A 13787-nucleotide genomic window follows, 5' to 3' on the forward strand; every position below is an offset into this window, starting at 1 on the left:
CAATTCCATATACAAAACAACACTGGAAATAACTCTGTGTAGCCAGAGAGTTTTATGCAGTTGTACTCAATATTTGTCAAGCAGTAGAAGAAAAATTAGCAGGAAGTACTGTTTTCTAAAAAGCCTAATCTAAAATGCTCTAATTTAGACCCAGCAGTCCACTGTCCCAAGCAGCAGTGGGGGATCATAAGAAGATAAAGATGCCCCAGTCACACCTTAGGTACTGGGCACCAGAGAAGAGTGATGTAGAGGAACTGCTCTGGTTCCATACCACCCAGGGATTCTTGTAGAGGAAGCTTGAGGAGGATCAGAACTATTAGATTTCCATTTGTTCTACACAAGCAGAGCAGTGCAACGTAGCCAGCTCCGACCTGAGAAAAGTCCCCACTGAGAGGCTTTACAAACTGAAGTTAGATTGAACAAACAGTAAAGGCAGCAGTGACCATGGTGGATCAGGGTGATGGAAGATAGACATTATGCAATGAGGTGGAGGGGAGAAGAGAGAAGTGGAGAGAAAAGTAGGATCACAGATTTCTTGTTTCAAATTTACTTTTATAAATCTCTCCAAGTGGAATATTTTTCCATGGTGATTACTATTGAATGGTTTGGGAGATAAGCAAGATTTCAGGAAGTATTTGAATAAAGATAGGACGTTTATTTGCGGTTCAATCCCGGATCTACTGAAGTCAATGGTAATGTTGCTATTGACTTCACATGTTGCACAGTAAGATCATTGGTGCCTAACAGGCCGGAGAGTTCTCCAAGCTTATAGTGCAGCATAGCGCATGTGTCTTTACACCAACATTAAAACCTCCCTATTGACCCTGAATTAATTCCTCCATGTGCAACACGATGAACTTGGTTCATTTGAAAAAAGTTATCCTATGACTGGGATAATTACAAACTTTCAGGAAACTACTGTATAACACCACCAGGTTGAGCAGAGTGCAGTAGTATGTAAGTATGCAGCACAGATGCTCTTAACCCACACAAGATATAAAAACAATCTAATGATCTAGCAACAAATTTATCATATGCCACTTTTTCCTTTCAGTAAAGTAGTGAAGTTACCAAGAATAAACATCACACTATTGAGTTATTTAACTACCATTTTGATAACAAAATTGGCTATTCACATTATGTCTTGTAACAAGGTTTAGAAAGGCACTATTTTACCCTATAGGAAAGTAATCAGTGGAGGAAATGTCTTAAAGAACTCTATTTGATATCAGAAGAAGAAGAAGCCAAAACTTTTGTCATCCACTAGCATTTTCTCTTTATATACTGTATACTTAAGTTGTCCAGTTATTTCTTTATTACAGTAAGATTAGCCATTCACGTGTAATACCAGAATTTTTAATTTGGCAGTAATTGATTCAAATTTATCTTACTTCTGATATCTCTAAAGAATATCTATGTGGACAGGGCAGTATTGTATAATCATGCATAAGTGGTACTTCAGTTAACTTATACACTACATCATGACTTGATAAATTCCAGAGAGAGCTGTTCCTTTCATTTGTTTTCTTAAGGCAAGTAAAATGCAAGTCAGTAAGGGGTTAAGATGAAGAATTACAGATTGTCCAAATGAACAGAAAGTGAGGTAAAACAGAAAGGAAAAAGGCCAAGTACATGATATGATCAGGTATCCAAGTATCCACAGAACAGCATGCACTTTCACAACTCTAAGTAACAGATGGGGCAGGGCAATATATATATCAAATAAAGCCACATTCACACCTAAACTTCTCCTGTTAGAGATTGTGTTTTCCAGTCTTTTGAGACTAGATCGGCTCTTCTGCTAAAAGGTCCACCTCAAAGTCTTTACAAAGTAAAAACACTATCGCATAAGAAAAAAATAAAGAAAAAGAGTGGGCTCCTTGTCCATAACTTCCTGCAGAGATGCCTTAATACCACCAATCCCTCACTTGTCTGCTGGAAGGATGCTATTTATGTAGTCCCCTTAAACCCCAGCATGCTTCGCCCCGGCTAGAGCTCATGTCACAGCTGCTCAGGGAACTACATTTCCCAGTAATCGCATCTGCTGGATCTCAGGGAGAGACTGGCCGAGATGACCTTGGCCATGACTACTGAAGGGAGAGGAGTTGCAGCCCATCCTACTCATAGAACCTCAGTCTTGGGCTCTAAAAAACAATCCACAGTATGGGTTGTTCCCCCAGACCACCTCCCTGAGACCATATCTTCTCTCTCAGTGATCATGTCCCTGTCCCATAGGTATTGTTCCTGGCACAGGGACACTCTAGCCAAAGACGTTTCCCCTATTCAATTCTTAAAGTGTGGATGTACCTGTTGCCAGGGTTGTAATAGAAAGAATAAATTAAAGATTGATGCATCGAGTATTATAATTGTTGCTGAAGTAACATCTCTTAAAAGGTATCTTTTCAAACTTCCTTAATCTTTTACATGAAATTGACAATACTAGAGATTACACTCAAAAACAAAGTTCATTTCAGCTCCCATCCATATTCCTGACCAGGATTTTGAAAGAAAGGTAATAGGGAGGTTCTGCCCACAGACGCAATCTCAGATTTTATAAAAATAACCCTTGAAATGTTGGAACATGATTTTTAGATATTTAGTTTGCACTATACTATGCATCCACCTAGAGGGAAAGTGATCAATAAAAATTGGCAGTTCTTCATATTAATTATGAGTCCTAGTTTATTAATTCCAAGATCTAAATATCTGGTGAAAAACATCTGCATTACCAGGTAAAATGGACTATATCCTGAGGATAAGTTTATATCCCCCTAACTAACAGAGCTAAACCACGGTTTTTAAGTCTGATCTTCCACTAGCACATGGAGAGTGCAAGTGCGTTGTTCTTATGAGCTTTAATGGCAGCTTTTATTATTTCCTAGTGCCCACTAGTGTGGTAACTGTCTTCTCCAAAGCACCTTTCTGTGTAAACCCCTTGTGCACTGATGGAAGAATAGCATGTCCAAAGATCAATTATCCATAACACTTGAAAAATCAATGTTCTAATAAAAGAGCAAACTCTTGCCGTCTCTCTCTCTCTATAGATTTGTTAGTCTTGCCTTTTATCCTCATATGTCCTTGTACTTTGACTATGTTAGTTTACTTCATGGTGATGGACAGACCTATCATCGACTACCTAAGATTTATAATCTAGAAGGTAGAATTATGACATTACATTTGCCCAAATGCAGGACCTGTTATTATTGGAAGTAACACCTACTGAAAGTACTGGTGCTGCAAAATAAAAGGAGAAAAGGGATTTTCAAAAGCACTTAAGGAAGTTAGGTTCCCAAATTCCACTGAAATGCAGGAAGACCTGGGATCCTAACTCAGTTAGAGACCTCTGAGAAGTCCCAGCCTTAAAATCCGGGGTAAGTGATTTTTCTGCAAGAAACAAGTTACAATTAACATCAGCGTGGAGTTCCAAGTTAATTTAATGTCAGCTCTGCTTTAGTCCAGAATATAATCAGGATGCAAGTAGGGAAATTGATACTGCTTAATCATTTGTTACACCAATTTTATAGCTGGATTCCCTTTATATGTCTATATTTTTTATTTATGTTTTAAAAATTAGGAGCTCTAAGTTCTGTGCGGCCTTATAGCAACTTGACTCCAGCTCTTCCACGCCCTAATCTTCATACAAGTTTAAAGAAATCATAAACTCTGACCTGCCCCACCCTGCACATTATAAAGACCATAAAAAATCATCAAGAGGGCTCTTTTCCCCATCCCACACTTTGGATGTTCTATTAAATGCGTACACTTACTTTTGCTGGGTTCTTTCAGAGAGCCTTGAAGCCTCTGCAGCCGCTTTTCTTGCTTCAAACTCTTCCCTTTTCAGGACCTCACCGCTTCCCCGGAATCCCAGCTCCACCAGCTGGCGAGCCATCTCCTCATTCTGAAGGAGCAAGGAAGAGTCAGCTGTTTTCTCAGAAAACAATAAATTAAACACCAACAACAACAAAATCTCTAGAAAAAAGGATTTTTTTTACTTCTAAAATTAAAAGTTTACAAGCCAGGAACAAGCAAGGTATGGAAACATCACTTCAGGTTAGCATCCATCCCTTCTATCAGTGATTTTTCGTTCCCTTATGTCCACACCATCCTCATTATGACTACGTGAAAAGGATAGCCCCATGAAGCAGAACAGGAAATAAACTCTTCTGATGAGTAAATAAAGATTTCTAGTTGCGTCTAATCAATTTCTACAGTTAAAGAGCTGCTGATGCCTCACTGAAAACTTTGGGGAAAGACATTCTATTTGGAGAAAACTCTGTTCATACATCATATCTTGCGCTGTTTTTTTAATTGCAATTATTTCTGCTATTAAAATATCATCTCTAGAGTGGAAATTTCCCATCTCTGGGAAATGGCAAGGAGTTCAGTCCCCTAAATATATGGAAATCTCAGGATCTATGTAGCTCCCCAGCCACTTGCAGGGCAAGGAGAATTCAGGGGGCGGTGCCGGGTCTCTGCACAGCACCCTGAACTCCACATTCCACCATAGCTACAAAACTCTACAGAGCTGGATGCCCAAAACTTCAGCTAGGGGTTGTTTATAGCTGTATAAAGAAGAACTGAGCTGCAGATCTGATCACATGCAACTTGGGGGTGATTTATATTCAGAAAGGGAATTATGCAATACCCAGTGGCTGCTCCCTGGCTCCTTCATCTCCCTTTCTAGCTTCCCAGGACTGTGGTACCAATATGAAGGGGTACTCATAGAATTGAGGGCTAAGGGTCAACATTAACCACAGCTGCTTTTCTGTCACTGAAAGTGTGTCCCCTAATTTGGTGCATTTTGCCGCTCCCTTTTCTGCAGAGTTTGCACCCATAACCTCATCTATCCATAAGGTCTAGAAGGGGAAAAGCTGTGAGGAAAGGGAAAGCATATATAGTCTGAATGTACAGTCCTTACATGGACAAAACTTCATTTAAGGCTGTAGGTTAGACCCAATGAGCACATACTTTTGTAAAACACAACAGTCACCATCCCACATCTGCTTCAGTTAGGGTGACCAGGTGTCCCGATTTTATAGGGACAGTCCCGATTTTGGGGTCTTTTTCTTATATAGGTTCCTATTACCCCCCCCCCCCCCATCCCGATTTTTCACATTAGTTGTCTGGTCACCCTAGTATGTGTGTCCTCCTTTCCTTTAGTATGAGCTTTGAAACAAAATACAAAAGTGAACTAATGCTTCCACCTAGTGGCAAGAGACCAGAACAATGTATCAACAGACAGTTCATATACTTGAGTCACAATAGGTAAGAAGATACTTCCCTCTGTTCTGTGGTGCAGAAGGGAGGAAATCGAACAGAACTAGGGAGTAACAGAGGAGGGAAGTAAAATATGGGGTGGAATCCCCCATGGAAGTTAGTGCTGCTCCCCACACTAGCTTCTGAGCCACTGCTTCTTACTCCCTTCGGAGGGTGGCAGAAGAGTCTAGCTGTGGACCAGGAGGCTAGTGGCAGCACAACCAGTCAGCTGACCTTCCTGCCAGGGGTAGGAGAGCTCAGGATACAGAAAGCAGGAATAGGCACTCCATATGGGTGTTCCAGTGATTCACAGGGATGGGATTTCCTGTGGATTCTTGGGTTGGGTGTGTTGGTAGATCTCTGATCCTTCAGTGTCTATGCTAATCCATCCCCTTGAGGGAATAACAGGTCCCGATTCCCACTCGTGGAACTAATTGAGTTCTATATTAATTTTTCTCCTCTTCTGCCGCTTTTTATGTTAAAGGGAAGGGATGACACACAAAGCACTGGATGAGCACCTATACTGGTACCTGGATGATGTATTAAAATTTTGAAGACATAATTAAGTTTAAAGATCTCAAATACATCAGACACTAAGTTTTCATAAAGCACAAGCAAAAACCCTCTATGTGAAGCCAGTAAATAATATTTTAATACAGAGCCAGCAAGTCCTTTTACAACTTACCACTCAGAGATTGAGTTTCTGCTTTCTGAAACTCTGTACATTTGGCATCTCTATGCTCTGAAATATTAGACTAGAAAGAGTCAAGAACTGCCATTCAGTAATTGCTGCTACATGAGCTTTGTGTAATCCATGCTGAGTTTCTACTGGTTGACCTGGCCTTTTCCACGATATCATACCCTATTATCATTTCATATCATCATACCAGCATCATGACACCACCTCATTTATTTTGCCAATTCTTCACTATATTAATTTGCTTGTAAGCTATATGCCTGTTCCTAATCCTTTGCCTGTTCGTGTCTTTTAGACTTTTAAGTCCTAGAAGACAGGTTGTCTCTTATTTATGGCCACTTCCTGCCACGTTCAACTTTTAAGATATGCTCTTGCCCAACCCAACGTTATGGGCTTGACGTAAGAATTACTGGGGTGAAATTCTATAGCACGTGCTGGGCAGGAGATCAGACAAAACCACCATAATGGTTTCTTCTGACCATAAAATAAATCAATCTTTGAGTGTGCAGGTAAACTGCTGCACCCACACAGCCCCATTGAAGTCAGTGGGACTTCAACAAGCACTGCGGCATGCCTGCAAGTTGTAGGCTGCAGGTTCTGTAGTTGGGCCTCAATGCTATTGGGAGACCACAATGCAGATATCTAATATTATCACCATCCCTGGTATGCTAATGAAAAGCCATAACACAGTGGAGAAAACAGAGCATCAGGAGTAGCCTAAAGCTTGCAGACTTTCCTCATCTGTCTCATTTTATTAATTATTTGTATTATAGCACTGGGGAACCCCAGTCATGGACCTGGACCCATTGTGTTAGGCATTGGACAAACACAGAACAAGATGGCCCTTGCCCCATACAGCTTACAATCTAAGGGCTGGTCTACACTGCCGCGCTAGTTCGGCGGCTGGGGATCGGAGTTCCGAGTTCGATTTATCGCGTCTGGTCTGGACGCGATAAATCGAACCAGGAAGTGATCCTCGTCGACTGCGGTACTCCAGCTCAACGAGAGGAGTACCGCGGAGTCGACGGGGAGCCTGCCTGCCGCGTGTGGACCGCGTCTGAACCGCGGTAAGTTCGAAGTAAGGTATGTCAAATTCAGCTACGTTATTCACGTAGCTGAATTTGCGTACCTTACTTCGACTTGGGGGGTAAGTGTAGACCAAGCCTAAGTGTATGATAACAGACAACTGATGGAGGGAGACAGACAGACCAAACAGGGAGTATAAGGAAACAATGGGACAATATAGGTCAGCATGGTAAGCTATGGGATCAGCAAACCAGCGGCTTAAGTGTTACGTTTTCAGAAGGCCTCTCATCTTCTTTCCTCAGCCACAGAACGTGGCTCCACCATTGCCTGCAAGCTGCCAGGCCACTTTCAGGTTTGTCTCTTGTTTAAAACAGCTAGTTCATGGTTTTATTGTGCTCTAAATTAGACATTTAAAACACCCACTACACAGGAAAGCAGCACAACCACTTATGAAGAGTTGATGAGTTCAGCACCAGGCAGGAGGCAGCAGTTTGAGGGATGGGGCATATCCTTTTGTATGGGCACCTAATAAACCCTGACAGGCAAACTGCAAAGGGAAATACCATGTCTGTCCTCCATCCCATTCACCATTGCCAACTTTTCAGAGATCAGGAAAGGCTGACAGGTTTTACTTTGATTTCAGAAGCTAAATGAGGATCAGTGGCTCTCTACCAAAAGGAAGTCTTGAAGCGATCGAGATTGGAGGGCTAAATCATTTTGGCCCTGTGAGAGGGTGGCTACCCTTGTGGCATAGCCTTGCAGGCCTGCTGCCCTCTTACTTTCCCTCTTGCAATGGAACTGAGAACAAGCTACCCCCTTTGTGGGGTTTCAGTTATTAACTCCTTTAACAGAGTACAACCACTCCCCCAATCCTTCCTCATTGACCCATGAACTCCAACCCTTCTTGTGGCCATCGGGCTAATGTCAACAAGCATCCTCTCCCAAGTTCAGGAGTCCCTAGCCCTCCTCCCCAAGATGGGTTACCATGGGGGGAAAAATTCACACTCTTCAGATAAGGAAGCCACAGTTCTCCTTCTGGAGCTGGGCTATGCTTCAGGCCAGCTAGAGCCCTCAATCAATTTATCCCCAGCAGACCCCTTTTTACTTACTCCTTTCACTTATCAGCTTGGTGAGGCAAAAAGACTGCAATCCTCGTCGTCCTCCTACTCCTAGAGTTTCTGAGAGCTTGTCTCTCTAGGAGCCAAGACCGGCTCTAGACACCAGCAAAGCATGTGCTTGGGGCGGCACAATTCCAGGGGTGGCATTCCGGGCAGTTGCGCTCTTTGAGGTTTTGTGGGGGTTTTTTTGCTTGGACAGTTCTGCTCTTGGAGCTTGAGGCGGCAAAAAACCTAGAGCTGGCCCTGCTAGGAGCACCTCCCTGCAACTAAGCTCTGGAAACTTTGTAGTAACTGTCAACTGCCTAGATCAGTGGTCTCCAAACTTTTTTGATCGCGCACCCCCATCAGTAAAAAAATTTTGAGCACGCACCCCCTGCTGTGCCAGCTCTACCATTTTTGCCAAAGCAAAAAAAAAAAAAAAGCCGCTCAGACTCCCGCCCGAACTGCCAAAGCAAAAAATAAAAAAATAAATAAGCCCCCCTGCCGCGCACCCCCACTTTGGAGACCACTGGCCTAGATGGCTGGTTGGCAGCTAATTGCTTACACGGTGTCCAAAACTGGCTTGTCCTCCTTAAAGGAGCCTGTAACGGGTAGGCCAGGCTCTGATTCCCCTTAAAGGAGCCAGGGTTTATCATCCAACTACAGAAGCATTGTATGGCAACAAACAGAGATGTTTGCCTACAGTTGCAAACCGAGATGAATCTGTGATAGGCCCCTTTGACAATTCCAGCCTAAATCATTCTACACGTGCACTGGACATGAGAAGATCTACTTTGCATGATTTTGTCTTATTCCCCTAAGAAATCAGTTTGCTGCTGTTTTACACATCAGAAAACGTTGCTGCACAAGTCAGCCCCAAAGCGTCGTCTCAGTTTGCAACTGTGGACTGATACCTATATTTGGGGCCATACAATTCTTCTGTAGTTGGATGATAATCACATTAAATGGAGAGCCCATACAGAAACAATAACAAACAACCCGATGTTCATTGCAAAGGATTTCTGGACCAGTTCAACACGCTGAAGTTAGCCAGTGAATAAAACATTGTTTTGGCTAATTCTGTTTCACACTCAGCTTCACAGATAAAGAGGGTGGAAAGGCCATTAAAATTCGTCTTTTCACCCCATCTATACTTCACAAAACTGGACTTGACAAGCTTCAATACTGTCCTTAGGGCTTGTTTACACACAAGTTATATTGCTTTAACTATAACGGTACATAGTTAGTTGGTACAATAACACCCCACCTCTAATAGGGATGCAATTACAATGGTAAGGTATTTTATACCAGTCTTGCTTATACCTATATAGTAAGGAAATAAACTATACCTGTATAAGGCACCAATATAAAGTACCTCCACACTGGTAAAAGTATTTCAGTAAAACATTACAGCCCTAACCAAAATATTTATCCCGATTAAAAAAAAAAAAAACACATTTAGATCGAGGGCATTTACCTTTAAACAAAGTAAGAAGAAAAACTGCTATTTCAATGTTTTCGCCTAAAGCCATGTCTACACTGCAAACTTTTGCTGATATAGCTATGCCAGCAAGCGGTTGAGGAGATGTGACTTTGTAACCAATATAATTGTCCTGGCAAAACCCCCTAGCATAGATGCAGCTTATATTCGCAAAACTACACTTTTGCTGGTATAGCTTATGTTGCTCGGAGAGGGAGAGACGAGAGTAAGCTATCCCTCCAAAAAGCACGGTCTTTATGGTATAAGCTGCGTCCGCACTTAGGGGCTTTTGCCAACACAGTCAGTTGTCGGTTACGTCCATGCTAGGAGTGCTTTGCCAGCACAGTATATTGGTATACTACTATACTGGCAACGCATGCCTGGTGTTGACTTTGCCTAAGATTCTCTTGGTCTGATGGGCACCCTAAAATGATGGTGAGATAGCATGGTACGCGTGCACAAGCTACTGCAATCATTTCACCAAAGTGTCATTCTAGCATTTAGACTTGCAACCAACAAAAGACTGCAATTTTCCATCTCTATTGTAATGTACGCAACATTGGGGCTACACAAATTTTAGCATTTAATGCTTGATAACATTTATCTGAAAGAACAGCCTGGCTTCCTTTATTGGTGATGGTGTCAGAAAATAACTGCTAGAAGAACAAGAAACACAATCAGAAGTAGTATAGGTAAGTTCCTCGTAATGACTTTGGAAAGTTTAATAGAACTACAAAATAAAGAGCTGCATATTTGGGATTTAAAGAAGCTTTAGCTCCTCCTCTGTTTTCTACTGCTCTAGCAGTATTGACATTTCCCATGCCAACGTTAATAAACTTGCATACTTTTTATAACAAACAAGAAAGCTGGGCATGAATGACTATGACATGTATCAAATACTGAAAATACTCAGAAAGCAACTGAGGATTTCACAGAAGAGCTGCTACTGCTAACATCACGGATTGTGGCTTCAAGGAAGTCACTGAAACATGATAGCACTACTGCTGACTTGGAAAGGATTTGTTTTTTCCACCAAACAGGTACTCAAAAAGCATTATGGCTCCTTCTCTACGGGAGGACATAACTTTTAATGATAGTGGAGATGCAGTTAGATTTAGTGTTTATCTGAAACAGAAGATAAACATGAATGATCTTTACAATGAATTCTCAAAGCAAATATGCCATTAATCAACAATAAAGGCAAAAACAGTCCAGTCAATGGTCCCTCGTGTCCTTTCTACTTTGTATCTCAGTCAAGGGTTTGATATTTCTCCTGGGGAGGAGCTACTGGGTAGATTTATTAATTTTGCAATACATCTATTTTTGAAAATTAGCTTCCTAGTGGAGCTCTTAACTCCCTGTTCCAGCTGAATTTACCTAATTCTTATCTTTCCATCCTATTTCTAGCACATTTCGCTACTCTTCAGCTGTCATTTGCTGTTCATTCTCCCATCTGCTCTTCCATTTTGGCTCCTAGGCCACGTCCTCTCCGTTCTTGATTCTACCATGAAGTTACTTCCCTCCACCTTATGTCACTCTCCCAAACCCGTATGTTCTGATCTTGTCCCTGGCTATCTATGGTACTTATAGGGCCCACATTACCATATTATCTCAGCACCTCAATCTTTTGATGTATTTATCCTCATAACACCTCTGTGAGGTAGGGAAGTGCTACCACTGCCATTTAGCAGACGAGTAATGGAGCACAGAAAAGCTAAGTGACTTGCCCAAGATAAGCTACCAAGTGTGTGTGCGGGGGGGAAGAAAGCACAGAATTGAATCAACACCTTCTAGACTAGTGTCTTAGCCACCGACCTTCTCCAACTCAGCACCAGGGTACTAAGCACTCAATAGTTTCGGAGAGTAAGTGTGGGAGAAGGGAGGGAAGAATGAACAAATGGAGAGAGTGGGGCATGCAGTGAAAACAGGAGAAAAAATAGAACACAGGAAAATAAACAAGGGAAATGTAAGAGAACATAATGCAAAAGGAAGGGATGCTGCTGTGACATGTAAAAAGAAGGTTAATTTTTCCACAAGGAGAAATGTAGTGGGGGAAAAAAATCATAGACCAAAAGAAGAAAGAAAGAAAGAAAATGGAAAAGGAGGTCAAGAAAGATAACTTAAGAATAAACATGGCAGAGAATAAAAGGGAAAAAAATACATCAGGGAGATGACACACATAGTGGTGAGGGTTTGTGAAATACATTTCGTTAATACAAATTATTCCCCATGTTTTATTACAGTTCTCAGGAAGACATCCAACACCTCCAGCAATTTCAGAGGGATGCAGGAGTGATGCTGGAACACAGTCCCTGATTTCTCACCACTGAAGTCAATGGGAGATTTGCCATTAACTTCCACAGCACAGAATCAGGCCCATATTTGTTCCTTAGTAGGCTTAATTAAAATTAATGATAAGCATGAAACTAAGAGGAAAAATTGCTTCACTATTAAATTATCCTAATAACCAGTAATTCCCCACAGCCCACCAATTTGAAGCCCATTATTAAATTATGTATTTGCAGAATTCCCATAGAGAAACAAGGTGAGTGAGGTAATATCTTTTATTGGACAAACTTTTGTTAGCAAGAGAGACAAGCTTTCGAGTTTAAACAGAGCTCTTCTTCAGGTCTGGCCCAGAAGAGCTCTGTATAAGCTCAAAAGCTTGTCTCCCTCACCAACAGAAGTCGGTCCAGTAAAAGATATTACCTCACCTACCTTGTCTCTCTAATATCCTAGGGAGGACACAGCTAGAGCAACATGGCCAACAACAGAATCCCCATAGGCCGAGACAGCATAGGCAACTGCCTGGAATAAATATATTAGAAATAACTGAAAGTAAACTTCAAATAAAACTCAACATCTATAAACAAGCAACCATTTCTAAAATGTAAAGGAACATGTTGGAGGTCAAGTCAGGTGCTGCAAATTTCTGTCCCTGTTACTATGACCACCACAGATGGGGGAGTGAAAGAATTGTAGCCATCCAGTGTATATCTCATTATTATATGTTCTTGTTTATACCTCCCATCTCAGTGGGAGGGGGGAAAAAGGACTCCGTGAAGTCAGTTTCACTTTTGTTTATAGTCAATTTCACATGCGGGGTCCTTGGAAACTCTAACCTAGTGATGCGAACACTGCGGGGAAACATTTGATTAAAAATAATTGCAGCGGGGGAAGGGGTGATGGGTGAGGGCCTGGGGGGGGGCTGTACTAGAAGAAGGGCTGGGGGGGCAACATGAGGGCGCTGCACGGGGGAAGGGCTTTGGGGGGGTTTCCGGGGGGCCTGCATGGGGAGAAGGGCTGGGGGGGGGGCTGCACGGGGGGCTGCCTGGGGCGCACGGAGGGACCAGCTGTGCCGTCTCGGGCCGCCCCGCGGCTGCGGCGCCCCCTGCCCTCCGCTCCCCGCCCACCTCCAGGTAGAACAGGTCCTGCGTGGTGATCTGCGAGTCCAAGTAATCGTCGTAGCTGTTGAACTGGGTGATGAGGTGATCCAGGGCGGCCCCCGCGTCGTCCGCCTCCAGCGCCGCCATCCGCGCCACAGGCCGCCGCGTCCCTAGCAACCGGCCAGGCCCCGCCCACCCCCGGCGGCAAGCCCCGCCCCTTGTGCGGAGACACCCCGCGGCCTTGCGCGGCTGCTGCTGTATGAGCGCGTGGCGAGGCGCGCGGTCTGTCCGGCCTCCGCCTGTGCGCCTGGGCAGTGTGGGGCACACCCCTAGCAGTAGCTAACCTTGTAGCCGTGCTTAATTCGAGCCCTGGCCCCGTGGGGCTTTTGCTGTGTCAGTTATGAAAGTAAAAAAAATTGCTTGAGCCCTGGCCCTGCTTTCATTACAAATTAAGCACTGGTTATACTACTATGTATTACCTGCATATGTCTTTGGGCATCTGTGCAAACAGGAATAGGTGTATGTATATACATACTGAGCCCCCTTTGGGGTAGTGCTGAGTCTCACAAGTCCACCAAAATTCCCCCCTCCCTTTAGGGCTAATCAAGTGTTTGGACTTTCTTCAAGCAACATGCACCATTCTATAGCAGTTACACATCACCATGTCTCGTTAGGGTGCCCAGACAGCAAGTGTGAAAAATCAGGACGGGGGGTGGGGAGTAATAGGAACCTATATATGAAAAAGACCCCAAAATCGGGACTGTCCCTATAAAATTGGGACATCTGGTCACCCTATGTGTAGTTAGTCATACAAGTGGCATAAATATTAGCCCTCACCCTCTTTG

The 13787-nt window shown here is 43.1% G+C and overlaps 1 protein-coding gene across 1 annotated transcript in view; it reads right to left on the minus strand.

Moving 5' to 3' along the window:
- CFAP299 (cilia and flagella associated protein 299) overlaps positions 1–13089 on the minus strand; it is a 392772-nt gene extending 379683 nt beyond the window's left edge. Inside the window, exons 1-2 of the mRNA XM_026653347.1 lie at positions 12970–13089; positions 3768–3898 (exon numbers count right to left, since the gene is read on the minus strand). Of these exons, the coding sequence (XP_026509132.1) occupies positions 3768–3898; positions 12970–13089 (251 nt within the window). The remainder of the gene's footprint in view (positions 1–3767; positions 3899–12969) is intronic.
- Positions 13090–13787: the final 698 nt, after the last annotated feature.

This window comes from Terrapene carolina, unplaced genomic scaffold, assembly GCF_002925995.2.
Source record: "Terrapene carolina triunguis isolate 2854851 unplaced genomic scaffold, T_m_triunguis-2.0 Scaffold136, whole genome shotgun sequence".
Taxonomy (NCBI): Eukaryota; Metazoa; Chordata; order Testudines; family Emydidae; genus Terrapene; species Terrapene triunguis.